The 19,207-nt window shown below is 39.2% G+C and overlaps 1 protein-coding gene and 1 long non-coding RNA gene across 4 annotated transcripts in view; one reads left to right on the top strand and one right to left on the bottom strand.

Moving 5' to 3' along the window:
- Positions 1-10,180, bottom strand: part of KCND2 (potassium voltage-gated channel subfamily D member 2) — a 257,736-nt gene extending 247,556 nt beyond the window's left edge. Inside the window, exons 1-2 of one of the 3 annotated variants that reach the window (XM_088523860.1) lie at positions 10,131-10,180; positions 6,951-8,124 (exon numbers count right to left, since the gene is read on the bottom strand). In XM_088523860.1, coding sequence (XP_088379986.1) covers positions 6,951-8,065 — 1,115 coding nt within the window. In that variant the 5' untranslated portion in view covers positions 8,066-8,124; positions 10,131-10,180. Of the gene's footprint in view, positions 1-6,950; positions 8,399-9,237; positions 9,502-10,130 lie in introns of those variants that run through there. The other 2 variants (XM_010228716.2, XM_088523848.1) reach the window with 2 other exon arrangements.
- Positions 10,181-10,466: 286 nt separating this feature from the next.
- Positions 10,467-18,620, top strand: LOC148596311 (uncharacterized). Its single transcript, XR_015913303.1, has 2 exons — positions 10,467-10,593; positions 18,311-18,620. It is a non-coding gene; the product is annotated as an uncharacterized LOC148596311 (long non-coding RNA).
- Positions 18,621-19,207: the final 587 nt, after the last annotated feature.

Raw genomic sequence — 19,207 nt, 5'->3', positions numbered from 1 at the left:
GTGTGACCTGACTTGGCTGGTAAGCCAGTCAGAATGAAGAAGCAGTAACATATTGGAAACTGAAAAATCACTGAAATAATACAAATGTTACACTCCTTAATATTTTAAAAGTAGAAATTTGGATGTTTGCCCTTTTTTTGTAGTTTTTAATGCAATCTCCTATTTTCTATATCAATGTGGGATCAAGACCAATTTAAAAACATTTGCACAGCAGCTTCAAAAGCTTGCATCTTCAGGATGCTGATCTGCAGGCAAGCAGGGAACAAAAATCTGCAGAGGAATGTAAAAAAGGAAAGTTTTTCTAAATACACGAGGAATATCATTACTCACATGAAAAGTGACACTGTATCTTTAATATTTACACAACAGCAGTCTTTTAAAGTTTTGTCAACTTTTGTAAATGCAAACTTAACTGCTAGAATCTGAACTTGTGGTAGGAATTGCTGTACTGTTCACTCAGGACATTAAGATTGGCCTTCTACTAATGCATAAAGTGTGTCTATGCTGCTGTGAGAAGAGTACAGTCTTGCTTGAATTATAATAAGGCTGAATTTTGTTGGAAGTTCTTTTTATCGAAGCTAAAATATTTTAGGACTTGTATATTGGTCACACAATTTTAATAGGTGCTCATGCTTGCATTTTTTTTTACATTTAAGCTTTCATACACCAGATACAAGCACAAATATATCTATTCAGCATTTTTCTATGGAATATACACATCTGTTGCACATCAGAAACTCCAGTTAAAGGTGTTATTTTGCATTTCACATCAATTCAGATTTATTTAAATCTATTGTGAGGCAATAATGTAAATCACTTTGTGTACTCTGGAGCAAACGGATTTTCTCTTGCCAAAAAATACATCCACTTGTATCCATTGACTTTTTAACAGGGAATCATTCTTAATAAAAACAACAAAAACAGAACAAACAAACAAACAAAACCTTAATAAATAAAGGTAGTATACAAGCTGTAGTAGGGGTAAAAGTCCAAGCATGGTAGCAATTGCTGTTCCAGGGAAATGTAGCACAAGGCTATCATTTTAAAGTCCTGTCTGTGAATCTGAAAACCTTTTCTCTACTCTCCAAAAGCCAATTCAGGAAAAAAAAATGTTTTAAAGACTGTGCCTTACATAAAAAAATTATGCTTCCACCTACTGCTCAATAAATGGTAGGTACAGAAATATACAGAATCTTTCCCATCATCTGTCAGCTCCATTGTTAAGTAACTGATGAAATATGGAAAGTCTGAATGTAATTTTTTTAATTTGTAATTTATATGCTCTTTTTTAAACAGTGTATCAATTTAATCCTAATAAAACAGATTCTCTTATTCTCACTTTACCATTATTTAAAATATGTCATCCCATGGATTACAGTGGAGTAAAAAACAAGTTATAGCAGTAGCTTATTAGAATTTGTTTCAGACCTCTTTTCTGAGAGGTTGTTATCCTGAAGCTGTAAAATGTTACCAGCTTATCTTGGAGAAACATTTTATTTCCACAGCATTTATAAGTTTCTCTGTTCAGGAATAGAGTTCCTTTTCCAGATTTTTTTTTTTCAAACTAGAACTGTTTTGAATACACTATTTGATTCACACAGCTTTAATACTGCAGATTTTTCTTCTTGTCTGAGGCACAATGACATAAGTTAAGTACAGATTTTCAGCCCTCAGTTTGAACTTATATTCAATCACTGAACTTATATTCAATCTTTTAATATAATCACAACACTGGCGGAGGAGCTGGTGAGTGATTGATAGGTCATAATTTATAGATCACGTACCAGTCATAATTATTCCCCCTGTGTTCTACTATACTAAATAAGCATGTTACATTCTGGTCCACACCAATCTCATTGTTATTATTCATTATTATTCATAACAACTACAGGAAGACAAAATTCTACCCATTTACATCGAAGAAACAAATAGATTCTAAGTAAAAATATATTTTTATTAAGCATCAGCTTCATACACATTCTGCAGTAAGAAAATTCATGTTCAACAAAAATGCGTGAAGTAAACTTCTTTCCCTCTAAGATATCTTCACAGTTTTCTTTTTCTCTGGTCCCCAGTACAGAGAACTCAATGATAATACAATGATCCTGTTTTCAATCAAGCCAGCAATGGCCTAATGCATTTTGAGTATATTTTTATTAAATAATAAAATACGTTTTTTTTTTTTTTCACTGCCATCAAAATGATCCTTATTTTTCAATATATCAAATTCTCTCTGGAGATCTAGTAATGAACTCTGAAGATAGTTACATTACACTTTGTCCTTCCTATTTTAAGTATTCAGATGAAAAGTCTCTGTTTTGAAGAGAAAATAGAGCAAAACATAAAATATTCACTAGGTTGTATACAGGGCTATACAAATAGAAAAATGCTGTTTGAAACAGTTCTAAAAGTATGAACCAATATGTGAACAAAAATACAGAAAAAAACTCCAATTCTGTTTATCTTTACTCTTGTAACATTCTGATATTCATCAAAAGTATATTTAAGCATTAATTAAATTGTTCATGAAATCAAGTTTTCTAAGTTTCTGTTTTCTAGTTAGATTTTATTTAACTCCTCATTTTTAAAGTGATCTGAAAAGATAGGTGACTCTAAAATAGCATGCAGAGACCACAAGAAACTAGAGGCATTCATAATGGTCAGAGAAGAAAAACAAATTACTGTGTATGGCATCTGGGTAAAAGAAAGTGATGCTGTGGAACTTTTATGACAGTCATAAGGAAAAAAGTCTATTGAGCAAAGGTCAGAAAAGAAACAGTTTTGAGAAAAGTTCGGATCAACTGAATGACAATGATGATGAATGAAAAATTTGATCTAGCTAGGAAAGATGAATGAGGAATATGGAACAAAGAGGCAAAGAGAAGTAAAGCCATCAGAGTCTTAATGTGACATTTGTCCAGAACAAGGGAGAAAAGGACCCAAGCCAGCAGACAAATTCCAAAGCAGGAGGACTACAGAAGGTAGCGGTTCGAAAGGAGAATGAAGAAGAAAAAAGGATGGAATATCCTTAGGGATGTAGTGATGACAGGAGAGAATGGAAAGTATAGGAGAATAAAGTCTATTGTCTTAATTCCCCGTTCACTATTTCAGACTTTCTATTGTCACAGCCAGTCACCTGTTTAATTATAAACAGAGGGCATTTGATACTTGTTAAATGGGTTTCCTTCTACGTTATGGGCTACATGAACAAATAATGAAAATGAATGGGTGTTTTCTATTTTTTGGAAGATACATATCTAGTTTATATAACCAAAGCAAATAAGCAAACAGTCTTCTGCTTAATGTTACCTTCATAAGGTATTATGTTCATCTACGCATGTATTATATGACCTAAAGCTACACAATGTATAGCCCATAAATATAGAGGTTTTAGTATGGCAGTGTGTTTTCTTTTGAACTTGTCACAAAAGATCACTGTGTTCCTTATTTAAGACACAATATCTTTATAAAATATAAGCTGCTGTAGAGCTCTGCCTGATTTATGAACAAACATTAGCATCAAAACTTTACCGCTACTTGAACTCATTTGCTGGCTACTGACAAGGGAGAAGGAAAGTTATTAGATTATCACGTTATGAGGTGACAGCAGAAAGTGACATAACTGTGTCATTATGGTTTTAGACGTTCATAGGCCCCCGTGTAAATCTGTCAGTCCCAATTCAATAAACCTTAGCTTTTTTATTCCCTGGCAGGTTTAACCTTACCCTGCTTCTTGGCTTTTATATCCCTAACTTCTCTGCTCCTCGTTGTAATCTTGGGTCTCCACATACTGCTTTGTGACCTCTTTCTATTTTATTCTCTTGCCCATTCTCTATATCTTACTTTTGATTTTGATATAATTAATACTGAAAAAATATCAATACAAAATTTGAAATCAGACAACTCATTTTCTGGATGAGGACATGCCAATGTTCTGGAGTCTTCTCTTTCTTTTTCATTCTATTTCTTTCTTATAACATTTCTGTGTACAGTTATGTATTACTTGAATTGAGCAGTCAGGAATAGTTAATAGCTGGGATGTCCTTGGAGGCTAAAATGTAACAATATTTGAAGTCACTGGCACTCTACAGAGAAAAATGTAATCTATGTTTTTTAAAGATGCTTTAATTGCTCAGCAATCATGCAGAACTGAGAAATATAACTCTGCTTCCAAGATAATAACTCCCCAAATTGCAAAGGTCACTACTCAATCCCCTTGCTATCTAAAAAATGTGAGAATGACACCCAGAGTCAAAAAATTCCAATAGTCTATTATTCATAGCATAGACTATTAGTTTTCATGTATTTTTATAATAGTGCAAATAACCTGCTGTGTGCTATTATCCTTTCAAAAATAAGGCATTTCAGCTAACTTTGTTCATAATAGAAAAAAAAAAAAAAAGACGAAAAAAAAGTTGTTCATATAGAGCCCAGTTGTATAGTCCTCGTTCAACAAAAACTAAAGTTATAAATTTACAACAGTTCTACAGCCCTGGAATTCCACAACAGCAAATGATAAGAGGATGTGACACAGAAGTGAAGGAAGCAGAAATCAGCTTTCACTGGCCCTTGGTGGTGTTCCTTGGAACTTCCTTCTCTTTTTCTGTAATGATTCCATCAACTAAAGAGAGTTCAAATGTTTTATTATGTTAACTCAAGTAAAACTATTCTTATTCATTTAAGCATAATATGTTCACAGTTATCAAAATATTATTAAAAGGATATCATCTATTCAGTGTATTGATCAGAAAAATCTCAGTAAATTATGATATCTGTAATATCTGGAATGAAATCATACATGAACTCGTGAGGCTGAAACTTTGTAGCTCTGTGAAAGTTGCTCAAAAATTGCTTTGTGCAAACTATCTCCAAAACTGAGCAAATTCATTCTTTTTAACTTCTCTTCTTCCCCTGGGTACCTAAATATTTTCTGTCTGCGTACTTGGAAATAGTTTTGGGGCTCTATTCAAAAAGATTTTCACATTCATATCCTATCAGTACTTTTGAAATTGTACTTTTGAAATTGTACTTACATACCTCAAAACATGTAACTATGGTATAATATTCTTTTTTTAAAAAAAAATGAAAGAATAAACATACCAACACCATATCAATACCATCTCTGTGTCATATTCCATTGTAAGGTGGCTATACTAGTTAATACGAGGGTTCAGCACCATGGACAACTACTGCCAACACTACAGTCCCTAGTAGTGCACTCGACTTGACCCAAAGAATATCTTTCATAAATAAATAAATAAAAGCATATTATTAAAAAGGGGGGGGGGAGAGGAGGGAATCGAAAATCTTATGACTTAACTTGCTTAAATCATTACAGTTCAAGTAAAAATTAAAAATATGTGGTGAAAGTATCAGATAGTGTCAGAAAGTGTAGGACTGTAGAACTAGTTATCATACATAACTTAGTCTCTGTGCTAACTTGTCTCTTTAGTTTATCATTACCAAAAGCAAGTGAAAACCAAAAAACCCCAGCAAACTAAAAAGCAGATTAAAATCCCCAAAGCTCTTGTCATTCTTTCTTAGCATAACTTGCCCTTATAAAGTATTATAAAATATTTACACTGTACTATATTTATTTTCATTTGTTACATCATGCTGAAGATAAAAGTCCTTTTTAAAAAATGGTAGCATAATACAGGCCCTTTATCTTGTTCAATATTCTGTATGCAGTTTTCCTGGCTAAATCATGATTGCACATAATAAATCAAGTTTTTCATAATAGCTTCATAATACACTTTCATTTTGGTAAGTTTAAGAATTATATATGTTTCAAAAACCTCAACAGTTTCAATAAAATTTGGCAAAACATTTGACTAATAAAATGATGATCTTCATGAGAGTGAAAAGTTTTGTTTATTAATACATGTAATTATTAAGTAGCTGGAAAATGAATCAACAAATTTTCAGTTTCAAAGATGATAACTATAAAGCCCAAAATGAAGAGTAGGGCAACAAATTGTCTTCTCATATGAGCAAACCTTTCTAAATCCCTCTTAGCATTACAGATGAATACACGGTACAACCTGATGAATCCACTGCTCCAATGTGACTCTAGTATCAGTAAGAGACCTTTACACTAAAATCTATTGGAGTTTAGTGCCAGAAATAGCATCTCTTAACTCCTAATTCTCTGCAAGAATTTATGTTGTCATTAGAATTATGTTTTCAGATATTTACTTCAACTGTCCTACAAGTGTCTCACACTTCCTCAAACATTTTTCCACACCATGTCATAAGTAAGCATAGCTGGACACATTCTATTTACCTGGGGCCAAGTTACAATTCTGTACAAATTAAAGATAGTTTATTCAATGTCTTAAATAACACAAGTAATTGTTTGTTTTGTTTTGTTTTCCTGTGAAGATTATGACTTTTTTAAAGTACTTTTGTGAAAATAAATCACTTCATAGTACCAAAATCCATACTGAAGCCCCCTATCCATCAATTCAAACAAAAAGGTAGGTCCGCATATTTTTATGCATGGTCAAATTAAAATATTGCATTTTTTTCTCATAATTATCACTACTTTAGCAATATTATAACAAGTCCTCTCAGAAATTGTATACTCTTCTAATAATAGAAATTCACCAGTAACTCATAAACATTTAGAATATCTTCTGATTTCATTATCCAAACCAAACAAACTGTCAGAGAAAACAGCTAAGAACCCAAAAATATTTAAAAGAATTACATTTGCTTGGGATTTTTAATTTATCTCCTCTTGAGCATCTGGGCTGTTTTAACCTTATCAACCCTTTAAATTCACATATGTAAAAGGAGTGCTGACTTGTATTCATGAAGTTGAAGAAGAGAAACTTACCCTCTTTTTTTTTTTTTTTTCTATTAACATTTCTGAAATTGAACATTTTCAATTCCTGGCAACACACTTGTTGAAATGTTGGCTGTAACCAAATACCAGCTGTACTTACCCCAGAGTTGTCATGGTGACAATGGTGTACCAGAAGGCAGCAGGGATGCTGGTGAACTTGCTGGCTGATGAACCTTTCTCTGCATAGTACATGACTGTGGCGAAGATGATGATGGCCATGGTGAGGGAGAAGAGGAGAAAGCCTAATTCCGAGGCACAACTTTTCAGGGTGTAACCCAAGATGCGCAGCCCCTGTGAGTGGCGGGAAAACTTAAAGATCCTGAAGACACGAAAGACCCGCAGTGTCACAAAAGCCCCACTGACATCCTCGTTATCTGTCATCACCAGGCCAATGTAATACGGCATGATGGCAACCACGTCAATGATGCTCATGACACTGCGCACAAACTTGTAACGACTAGGGGCTGCCAGCAAGCGTAACAGATATTCAACTGTGAAGATCATGACACAGGCAGTATCCAGACAGAAGAAAGCCACTGCGTAGCGTTCTCCACAGGGCAGCTCCTTGATGCGGCCCGGGCTTACCCCACAGGGCACTGTCTCCACCACATTGGCAATAACAGAGACTGCAATGAAGAAACCAGTGACATAGTAGAAGACCAGAGCCAGTGTACTGGTGTGTGGGTTTTCAAAGGCCCGCCACATCCTCTGCCGAGCTGTCATTGAGGGCAGGGAGCTCTCAGCTGCATGATCCTGATCAGCGTCATCCTGCAGGCGCTCAGCATTCTCACGTCGGCGATCCTTGTACTCCTCGTAACAGCAGTCGCCAATGATCTCAGGGATGATGCCAAAGAAGGCCAGCTCCTCATCATAAGCAGAGATGCACTCTTGGCGGGGGTAATGAAGCTTCCCTGTTCGGTAGAAGTTGAGAATGTGGCGAAAAATGTCAGGGTCCCGGTCAAAAAAGTACTGCTGGGTCTCTGGGTGGTAGAAGAAGTCCCGCTCTGAACTGCCCAGCAGAGTGTCTGGGTAGCGCTCTAAGGTGTCCAACCATGTCTGGAACTGGATACCACTCACATTCAGCACAATCAGAGAGTCCTGGCTTCGCTTCCTCTCCTGCCGTGGCGCAGCTGGCATGGGACCTGTGGCCACTGGCATCCATCCTATGGCGGCCGCCCTGGCAAAGGGTAACCATGCTGCCACTCCTGCTGCCATGGTCCTGAACAGCTACTACAGCTGAGTGAGTCAGTCTAGAGATACTTCTGGTATGGCCACTAAAATACAAACAAAAAAGAAAAATACAAATGCTCACACATTTTGGAGGCAACAGAATTTCAGAACGCTATTGTGATTCCGTATTAGCTGAGCTGCCTTCTTATTTCCTTCCCTTTCTCGTCCGAGACTATCCTTTCCAGGGGCTGATCAGCCAGTCAGGGCAATAAATCAGGGCGCCGGGAAATCAACATATTCAAAGCACCTTCTGCTCCCCAGCAGCCGGATCCCCTGGAGGCGAGGTCCGTACGTGGCCCCTCGGTGGAAGCGACGCTCCCGAGCGCTCGCCCCCGCGGCTGGCAGCAGCCCTGGCGCATCCGCGCAGCCACCTGGAAGGAGATTTTCCTCCACGCGCGATGCAGCCTGGCCCCGCGCCCCTCCTCCGCCCGCCGGAGCCGGAGCCGGGCCGCGGCGGAGCCCTCCCGGGCGGGCTGCAGCGGGGCCGCCCGGCGCCGCCCGCCCGCTCGCCGAGGCAGGGCCGCCGCCGCCCGCCCCCCGCCCCCGGCCGCAGCCCTGGAGCAGCCGCGGGACGAATCCGCTCCCTGACCTTGATCGCTGCCCCCCGGGGGCTCCTCCCGAGCCAGGTTTGAGGCCGGGGGAGCCGGCGGGGCAGGGGGAGGAGCTCCGGGCGGCGGCATTAAACTTTAAGGCAAGTTTTCCTTGCAGGAAATGCGTTGAAGGGCAGAGGGGCGCAGGGGAGGGGGCGCCTGGAGAGAGGCGAGGAGGCAGCGAGCGGAGCGGGGGGCGGGCGGAGGGGCGAGTCCCTCGCGGCGTGGGGAGCCGGGGGCTGCGAACAGCGGCCGATCAGGAGCGCGGATAGCACCGAGCAGGGCCCCGCTGCGGTGGACAGGGGGGAAGCAGAGGCCCCCGCGGAGGGTGGGATGCGGGGGACGCAGGACATCCTCGGGGGCGACGAAAGGCGCAGTCTGGAGCAGAAGAGCGAGGGGAGCAGGGGCTGCCCGGAGCCCGCGGGGGCCGCGGGGAGGCGACACGGGGCCCGGTGCAGCTCGGCGAGCAGCCGCGGGTGGTCCCCCCCCTCCCGCCTCCTTCCCCGCGCCCCTCGCCCTGGCTCCGCTCTCGCATCCCTCCGGCCGTGCCCGGTCTGCGGCACCTACCTGGGAAAGTATGGCGAGAGCGCTCAGTTGCATAGAGACTTTTTAGAAATACAGGCTCTACCGCTATATCTCCGTGCCCCGCCGGGAACGGCGGGCAAGTAGTTGCTCCTGAGAAAGCTTGATCGCATCCAAAGGGACATCGATAATAAGGCTTTCCCCCACCCCCACCCCCTCCGCCACCGCCGAGCGCCGAGCAACAAGTTCAAGGGGTGGGTGGGGGGAAAAAAAACAACGTAATCGCGCCTGGCAACTCGGCGGAGCGCGTCCTTGCGCGGCGCGGATCCTGCGGCGCGGGGCCGCCGTGAGGCGCGGCCGCTGCCGCGGGGCTGCGGCGTGGCCGGGGGCGGGGGGCTCCCCGCGGCCTCCCCCGCGGCGGGCGGGCCATCCCCGTGCCCCTGTCCGCGCCGCCGCCGCCCGCGGCCCTGGAGCACAGCGGCGGCCGCCGGCGGAGCGCGGGGAGCGGCGCGGGCGCGCAGGGCAGCGCTCCGCCCGCGGAACAAAGGGGGCTGCGGGCGGCGGCAGCGCCGGCGCGTGTCCGCGTCCATGTGCGTGTCCGTGTCCATGTGCGTGTCCGTGTGCATGTGTCCGTGTCCGTGTGCATGTGTCCGTGTGTCGGTGCGGGGATGGCGCCGTGCAGCCCCTGCGCCCGCAGCGCACAGTTAGCGGTGTTTCGGGTGGGGATGGGGCTGCGGAGATGGCTTAGGTGAGCGATCAAGGGGATTGCTCTCAAGTGCTAGCTCCTTTCCAGCGAAAGGGAACGACCTACTGGAAGAAAGAGAGAAAGGTGGGGAGAAAAAAAAATCAAATGCCTGGGAGTGAAGTGTTGCGAGGCTTCTCAACACGCGCTGCGAGCTACTCCGGAGTGCTCGCTGCGATATCCAAACGGCTCTTACCCGCGTTTAGAAAGCCAAGAGCTGGGACGGCTATGTGAGCCTTTTCCTCCCTCCGTCCTTTCCGCTCCTTTGCGAAGCCGCCCCCTTTCTCTCGCTCTCGTTCTTTTTTTTTTTTTTTTTTTTTCTTTTTTTTTTTCTTTTTTTTTCTTTTCTTGTCGCTAGATGGCGTGTGGATGACGAGGAGCGCGGTGGCCGCCGCGGCCGGGCCGGGCCGTACCGTGCTGGCTGCCCGCGGTCCCGGCTCTGCGCCTCCCACCGCCCCGCTCCGCTCCGCCGCCTTCCGCACCTCGCCAGCATCGGATGAGCTCGGAGCAGCTCTGCGGCCTCGAGGGAAGACGGTGATATAACGCCTGGAGCCCTTCTGCTGCCTCCGATGAGCAAAACGAGCTCCTTGTATTTTGTGATTAAAACGCTGAAAACACACGGAATCTTCATCACTGAGCTCGCATCAAGATATCGGGAGGTATTTATTCCTCCTAAGACACACTTGTTTCATCTTAGTAATAACACAGAGGTCTTGCAGAGGAATCCTAAAGTAAATACACTTGAAGATCTGTTGGCCAAGCCTGCTCTGATAACCAGTTTTAGGCATATGACGAAGAAATCCAAAAGAAAACATAGAAGCAAGATAAATCAGAAAAAAAAAAGAGCAAATATATACTGCTGCCTGGGAATTATCTCTTTTCTGAATTTCAATAGTATGCTTAATTTCAATATATATTAGCTTCTGTTTAAGTTCTCATAAAAGAGATGAAGAACACCATCAATACCATAGTCTGTAAGCTGCTCCCTTGAGGAATGCTTGAAAGCATGGAGAGAAAAAGAATAAAAAATGTTTGAGTGTAGTTCCAAAGTAAAGAAGACTTATATTGGCTACAATCAATCACATACATCAAATCACATGAAATAAAATATCACATGAAACAGAGAATGCTTTCTGTAGTTTCAATGAAAAAAAAAATCAAGCTTAAAAGTCAATACAGTGTTTCTTATAAATTAATCCACTATTTTGAAATTGGTTGAGATTTTGAAATAAATATTACAATGATAAAGATATGCTTTTCTCATATGGAAGGAAAGATTAGAATTTTTGATTTGGTGTTACAAAACAACAACCCCATATCAATTAATAAAGCCCAATATATTGTCCTGTCAGTTCAGCACTAAGACAATAATAGAGGACTTTGTTTCCTGACAAATAGTCAAAAGAGGTTTCCTTCACTGCTATAGATTCTTTTGTAATCAATATGCACTCTTACTTTTTAATCTGACTGACATTACAGCAAACAGTTCTCTCAGCTGGATTATATATGCAGCTTATTATAGAACAATGCTTGCAAGAAAGGATTTTATTTTCATCTGTAGAGGTGAGAATGGATTTCATTAGGAATCACTTTGATTCTTGTTGAAATCTTACTGTTGTTTCAAACACTATGTTTCTTCAGGAAAAAGAAAAAAAAAAGCAATACATTTGGATAAGTGGATGGATGAAATAATAGTATAATACTATACTTGTTTTAAAAGAGAGGTTTGAAAGCAGTTCAAGTTCAAAGTTTCTTTTCTGACAGCACTGGCTATTTGTAAAGATGATCTTTAGCTTAGTTTATTTTAGTTTAGTTTTGTGGACAGCCTGGATCTAGTGCGAAGACCTAACAAGGAATCTCAAACTTTTGCAACTTGTGCCTGATTAGTGCCTTGAAAAATGTCTGTCCTTGCTTTGTACATTTCTGAGAGGTTAAATTCTAGTATATAAAGTGTATTTGTAAGAATAAATAGTCTCTTCTTCTGAAGTCAAAATCATTCCTGGGATATCACAGGTCGGTCATCTGGGACTCCAAGAGACTGGTGTAATATGACAGGGAGGATTTTTGACTAGAAGTAGGAATTAAATAGCTGGAACTTAAGTGAGACAAAAGTCCTATTTTTAAACAAAGAAAATAAATCCTAGTAATTGTAAGAAGAGAAGAGACTCTTACTAAGGGGGAATGAAACAATACAGTCTAATATGAGCTGTTTCTAAATTCATTCCAAAGTCATGAGCTGCAAATAACTCTCTAAGGATTAAGTAGCTATAATGCGTAATCTCATATTAATGTATTTTTTTTTCTGGAATATTTAGAACATTTGAGACCAAGAATGTTCTTTACAGACTGAATCATGCACATTCTTGTACTCTTCCTAATTCATTTAGGACTAAGCTTTCCTTAACAGATAGGATTTTGAAAGAAAGAACAGCACAATTATTTAGAGCCACCATGTTAAGTCTCAACCTTAAGGTTCAGCTATAATTCTGACTTCTTTCCTTTTTCAGTCTAGAAGGTAATTTCCCAATTCTTGCATTCTTAAAATAAGATATATTGGTACAGTGAATACCAAATGCATAAAATCCTTCAGAGTCAGCTGGGTTCAGGATATGAACTATTTTCCCTCTCAAAGATTAAGAAGAATAGTCTCCATAAAAAGCACATATTTATGTAATATTTGGTGAAAAGATGGAAAGGGGTTTTCTCTAAATTTATAGGAACCAAAATTACTTGGTCATCTACAAATGCAGCAGTCTCAGCCCAGAGCCACTCTGGTTACTACTAACAGAATTTTCAATTGATCTGTCTCGTTTACTTCACGCTGTCCTTGTTTGTAGGCCTGAATGTTGCTCAGCCTAGATAGGGGCAGGGATTTTATTTTATTCTGCAATGGAGGGAACATGAGAGACCTCCTACATAGAAAAATATTGATATAATGCTTGCTATAATGCTAGTTCCACTCAAGGACTCCAGTTACTAGCTTAAGAATGAGTTTCATACACAGAGGAAAATCTTTGATTCTATAGTACAAGTCAAACAAACCATGCTTTGGTCAAACATGTGATTAATAAGAAAATATATTTTCATAGCCCACAGTTTCCTGGCCTTTGTAGATTTGTCTCGTTTGAATCTAGCTGGGTTTTGTGCTGTGAGCCAGGCAGATAAGCAAGAGGGTTTTGATATGGGCATATTTTTTTTCAAAGAGAAAAGTCATCTTTATTGAAGGTTGCTAAAATAGGCTCAGGTCGCTCTGCAGTGCCTGCACTTGTCATCTTTCTTTCTATATGGAGAAATGGATATCTCTGGACCTTAAAAAATGACCTCCCAGTGGTCAAGGATTAAGTCATACTGTGGGAGAAGTGCACAACATACATCATTTCTTTTAAATGAAACCAGTCTGAGAATTAATATAGCCTGAAAATTAGCCCAAAGTTAAGGTGCCTTATTTCTGTGAAAACAACTTTTTTAATGAATTTAGTACAGACCTAGTAGATGGAAGATAAGGACAGAGCTATAAGTACTGTGGTTTCTTTTCTGCTTAAGGTGAGGTTAAGCTGGTACTTGGAAGAATCTCAAGAAGATTTTCTCAGTTTTCCAAAGAAGGGATCAGTTTGATCACAAATATTTTATCTGCACTAAATCAACAAGTACTCTTTTAATAATTGTATATGTTTTTCTTAATGCACAGGAAATTATAGAAAAGATTGCTTCTACATAACTATGTATTAGTCATACTAAGCACTGGGAATTACTCTTGAAATTAGTGATAGTTTACCCACCAGTAAAATGGTAAATACAAACTTTTAAACTTTGCTTTAGATAAATGCATATCACTAATTTTAAAATCATATATCATCAGAGGAATAGTTTTTTCATCTATATAATTAGGCTCACTTTCAATCTATTTAGCTTTAGGCATCCAAATAAGAGCTTGCTCAGCCTAACTTCCTGGAGTCAACAGAAACAACTCCAGAGAGTAATGCATCCCATCTACAGTCTGACTGTAATGTGCAGGTATCCTCTGGCTATAAAAGGAAAACTGTATTCCCTGGTTTAATAGTCTTAGGAAGACATTTGATATCAGGCAGGATGAACCTGAGGCTGAAACCCTGAGCCAAAGTCTGCTGAAGTCAATGGCAAACTACCCTGCACTTAACTGATTTTACGGTCACATGCTTAGAAAGTAAATTAGCAGGAAAATTAACTCATTGCTTCAGCTCATATTCAGTTCATATTCATATGTGGCTTGTGTAACGAGCCACATTAAAATATTGTGGGCTGTCTTCCTTGAAAAGTATGTCTCTCACCAGATTTATTCCTTCTCCATGTGGCCACGTTTCTAATCCCACGCACAATCTCCAGGATCATTGGGCACTCACCTTTCACTTCCCAAAAAATAAAAAAACAAGCACTCTTGGATAAGAAGCATCTTATCCTCTTTTCATTCTAAAATGTGAGGTAATAAAGTATTTAATTCTGATGAATCTATGTATTTAACTATGTGGCATTTAAATATATCACAATACAGGCAATTTTACTATATGACAGTATGCCACTTCCTGTAGTCATTTCCTGTTCTTTTCTGGATGATGCTTTTCTAGATAGTTTGCTGCTTTATTTTCCCCTTTTCTCCACTTACTTAGTCAATAAGTTACTCTAAAATTTTACTCTCATAAGTGGGTTGAGCTGTTGGGTAAAACATGCATAAAATGTGATTGAATTTCCCTTATTTAAGCTGGCTCTCAAAAACCAATACACATAAGTGCTATATCACAGCAGGCAGACAGGATCTGCAAAATTCTTAATCTATGATTCAGTCATGTCTCTTCCTTCATATGTTCCTTCCTGACTCAGAGGAAAGTTTGTTTAAACTGAATGAGCAAAATGGTCCAAAACTTAAAATTAGGGAGTTCCATTTGTTTTAAGGCCTGAAATTATTCAGTAAGGGCTCCAATCTCATAGTACCGGAGAGGATAAATAGGATGGTGCTCTCAGTTTAAGTGGAAAAGGAACTTGCCTAGGAATATGTTTTTCCAGGGGAATTGAAAGACCTGCTAAACAAACCTGATTCACAAGGAGTGACTTAATGATGAAAAGGACATGAGTGGTCTGTTTTCAGTGTAATCATACTGATTTCAGACAGACTCCACTGCCGTGGTGAAAAACTCTTGGAGGAGACAATATGTTTGCACAAACTTTGAAAGATGGAGCCATTCCATTTTCCATTAGGATTACTTTTCTCCCCTAAAATATGCTGAGACAAAGTTCAAAGTGCATGTCAGTAGATTCCACATTGAAAAGTATAAAAACTCCACAGAAAAAAAAAATTCTTCTCCCTTTTTTTTTCCAGCTTTCAATTTTAAACTGACATTCCCTTATTCTAAGTAACAGATGGATCTACTATCTTTTTATATATATTTATGCTTGTAAAAAGATATCTGATTAGTAAATTTATGAAATCAGATGGAATAGATGCCTATTTCTGTTCAAAGAATGTATAAAAAGGTTAGGTTCTGTAATTATCATGGCAACAATATTAGCATTCAACAGTATTGAACAAATATTTGGATTTGTGGTAAATTTGTGGAAAACATGGATAAGCAAAACAAATTTTGTAAAACTAATACTTTTTTTTATAGGAGTTCCTCATTTGATTTTTCTTACCTCTTGTCTTTTTAATGGATTTTGGCAATTTCTGGAGGGTTATATCCAAAAAACAATAGTAGGCTTTTTTATAAGGAGATGGTATTTTTAGAAGTATTTTTACTGCCAGCAGAAGCAAAAATATTTTCTAGCAGAATTTTCTCTGTATTACACACTTTAGGAGCTGTTTAGCTGGAGAAATAACAGATTTTATAACAATATGATTTATTGACCAAAACAAAATAAAAAAGTTCACTTCCCCTCCCCCTACTTTGTAACATACTCACCGCATGGCAATCTTTCAAGCTATATCCAAACTTCATCATTTTATATATACTCCTTTTTCTTTGTATTCCAGGAAATGTAGGGTTTGGATGTCAGCCACTTTCTTCCGTTCCTGCAAAAGCCTTGAAATGATCAATGGCTGCTTGCCTAATTAGTCCCATCTCTCTTACACAGTGCCTCCTTTCTAAACTGTTTTGTTACTAGATTTGCTATGCTGTTCAGTACCTTATGTTGAGGGTACCCAAAAAGAGATAATGCAATTTTGATTTGGAGTGGTGGAATCATCTTATCTCCCTCGCCTTTTTTTTATAACTGGGTTCTGTTCCACCAAAACTTCCACCATTTGGAGTGTCAGTGTCTCTATAGGAATCCTATATGAAAAAGATGAATTTGTCTGAAAATATAGTTAATAGAAACAATGTGTCATCCACTGGCACAAATGAATATAGAACAATTTTCAGAATGTAGTGATTGAATAAAGTTATTATCTTGCATTGTTAATGACTTCCTTAGTCCAGCCAGCTCTTAAGAAAGGAAGAAGTCTGAGGTCAGGCATCCTGGCAGGGAGCTAGTAACACTTCAGACCTGAGCATATCTGGAGAGCTGCCTGCAGGGGCATTTTTTTCTGCCAGTAATTGCTAATAGCCCCCGTTCAGCCCTGTTCAGAGTAGGAAATAGAAACCTTTCATGATAATGAGTGCCTTCTAACTGCATAAACTGCAGTAAGAAAGCCGTCCTTTATAGCAAGCCACTTCTCCAACTTTGGGAGGAAATAATTTTTGTGGCTGCCTCGGTGGCATTACTGCAGTGAATTCAAGTTTCCAATAGGCAGAAAGGATGAAATAAAATGTTGTGCATTCTGTCTACTATAGTGAAGCATTTCTCATATGATTGCAGGAGGTTAATTAAAAATATCAAGATAAAATAATAAAAATAGAAAAAGCTAACATTATCTTCACCATGTAAAAAACTGTTTTGCTTCCCTGAAAAATAAAAGAATGTGCAAGACTGGAAAATTAAGAAGTCTTGACAAAAACGTTAGACTTGATGTTGGGAGTTTAGTGGTATCCGAACCTAAGCAGTCACAAAATCAAGAGGTTGCAGTTGAGAACTGCCCTAAATTTACTGGTCTTTGTGCTCTAAAAGTTTCCAAAAGAAATATGTTACAGAGATACATTAGACCTACTCATCATTTACCTTCATCACTACATTAAATATTTTACCGTCAGATGAACAATATCTCACATCTCAAGGGCACTTTTCAGCATGGGTTATTCAGCTATAAGTTATGCTGTTAAAACAATCTGAAGCCTTGCACAAAATTATCGCCAATTTAAAACAAATACACATTTTAATGGAGTCATATTTGCTTCATAAGGACACTCTACTTCCATTTACCAATTAAAATAATGATTTTGCTGTAGTATCATTGTTTGAAAATCAAATAGCATCAAAGTATTTAACTCAAATTGCTATTTTCTTAAAGGAACAGGAGGAACAAAATCTTAACAGTGTCAGAAACTGTAGTTTCCTTCTGGTTGTGTATTACTCATTCACTTGCAAGAACTGCGCTCTAGCACAACATAAAACAGCCTCAAGACTACAGCAATTACAGTCTAGATATTTGACATACACCATATGAATGAACAAAAAAAAAAAAAGAAATCATGAATCTATTCAATCTAATTCACACTTAAGCGATAGAAAGCAGAAGGGTAAAACACCAAGTAGTAGAGACTTTTCTGTAAATGCAAAACTGTTAGAAGAAGTCCTAGAATTAATGAGAGTCATCTCATGGTTCAAAGTCAGCTTATGGCTTCAAGTCTGCTCTCATCAGCCTCTGCAAACTAGTCATATTCACATCGAGTTTGGTCATCCAATTTTATCTGTTATACAGAATGGAAGCATTGTCTAGATGGGACACTGATTCTTTTAAGGCCCATGCCGTATTCTTCCAATTCAATCCCCAGTTATAGCAATTATATCAGTAGAAGGTAACAAAACATGGGAAGGTTTTTAAAAATGAGTACTTCTATATGGAGCAGAATTAATGATGTCTGTTTTTCCTCCTGTCTCTGACACCTGAGAAAGGATGATCTCATTAGTCTGTTTCTAAAGGGGTAAAAATAGGGTGTCTCTTCTCCATCCACCTGCCTGTTTTCATAAAATTATAAGAACTGTTTGTCCTTAAGTGCTTCATCCTTTCAAAATGATGTTCAAAAGCTACTGTGAGTTTGACAGACAGACTGACATGGGAAATGATTTACATTTTTTAAATTATTTGGAATTTTTCTCAATTACATAGAAAAGCTACAAATTGCTATATTGTCTTATTTTGATATGTTAATTCTGGGATTTTCTAGCCAGTTTATTGTGGGGAAAAGGGAGTTTTGGACACACTTTTATCCATTCTCTTTACTGTGGACTTCCACATTTCCTCCTACATAGGTGAAACTCTGGTTGTATCAGGCAGTTGTAAGGAATAGAACAAAGGTTGCCCTTACCTTGTTGCCATGCCCCTGGTCTTCAACAAAGAATTGCGGTCAAGAAGTGAATGGCTGCACTAAATCCTTGTGCAGTTTTTCCACAGCTGCTAATGTCGTAAGTAATTGCAGGCATCTCTTCAAGGTGCTGCGAGCAGGAAGTGCTTATAGATCAGCAGTTGACCTTGAACAGTGGCTTCATAGAAGCATATCCTCTATTTAGATCCCAGTCAGTGTCAGTTTTAAGACTTTATAGCTGGTGGAGATCTCAACAACTACAACAACAAAAGGCATAATACACCTGTAGGTAAGCATATGTATATGCATGCATAACACAAAAAGGATGTAAGATAACTTTAGGATACAACACAAGCACGGTACAGGTTATTAATCATCATAGTAATGCTAACAAGATTATTATTTACAAGGGGCTATTTAGTTATTGCTCACTGGAAAACAAACCAACAAAGGCCTTTAATTGTAAAGGACTGACGCTGTTGAGGTGAACTAATCCACTAAAGCTCAGTAAGATACTTAAAATGTGTCTTACACTAAAAATGACAGTAAAAATGTTATCAATGGGAACTTGCTACTTGCTGTAACTTGTGACATATTGAGGATTTCTCTGATTATCCTCAAGCTGGCAGAGACAGACATGTACCACCTCTGTCCGATTGTGAAAAAAAAGTCACAAGAAGCTATAAAATCTTTTACTAGATAATAGACATTTTTCCCCTGTTTTCAAGTGCATAACTAAATATTCTTACCTTGCTAGTATTATCTTGGTAACGAATAACAAATATGGGTCTGGCTTTGTTTGATATTGTTTAATTATGTTGTCATTGCATCTCACTTTTAACAC

This window comes from Tinamus guttatus, unplaced genomic scaffold (genome assembly GCF_059628265.1).
Source record: "Tinamus guttatus ecotype Peru unplaced genomic scaffold, ASM5962826v1 Tinamus_guttatus_pri_ptg000018l, whole genome shotgun sequence".
NCBI lineage: Eukaryota > Metazoa > Chordata > Aves > Tinamiformes > Tinamidae > Tinamus > Tinamus guttatus.
This window is presented reverse-complemented; position numbering and strand designations above follow the sequence as displayed.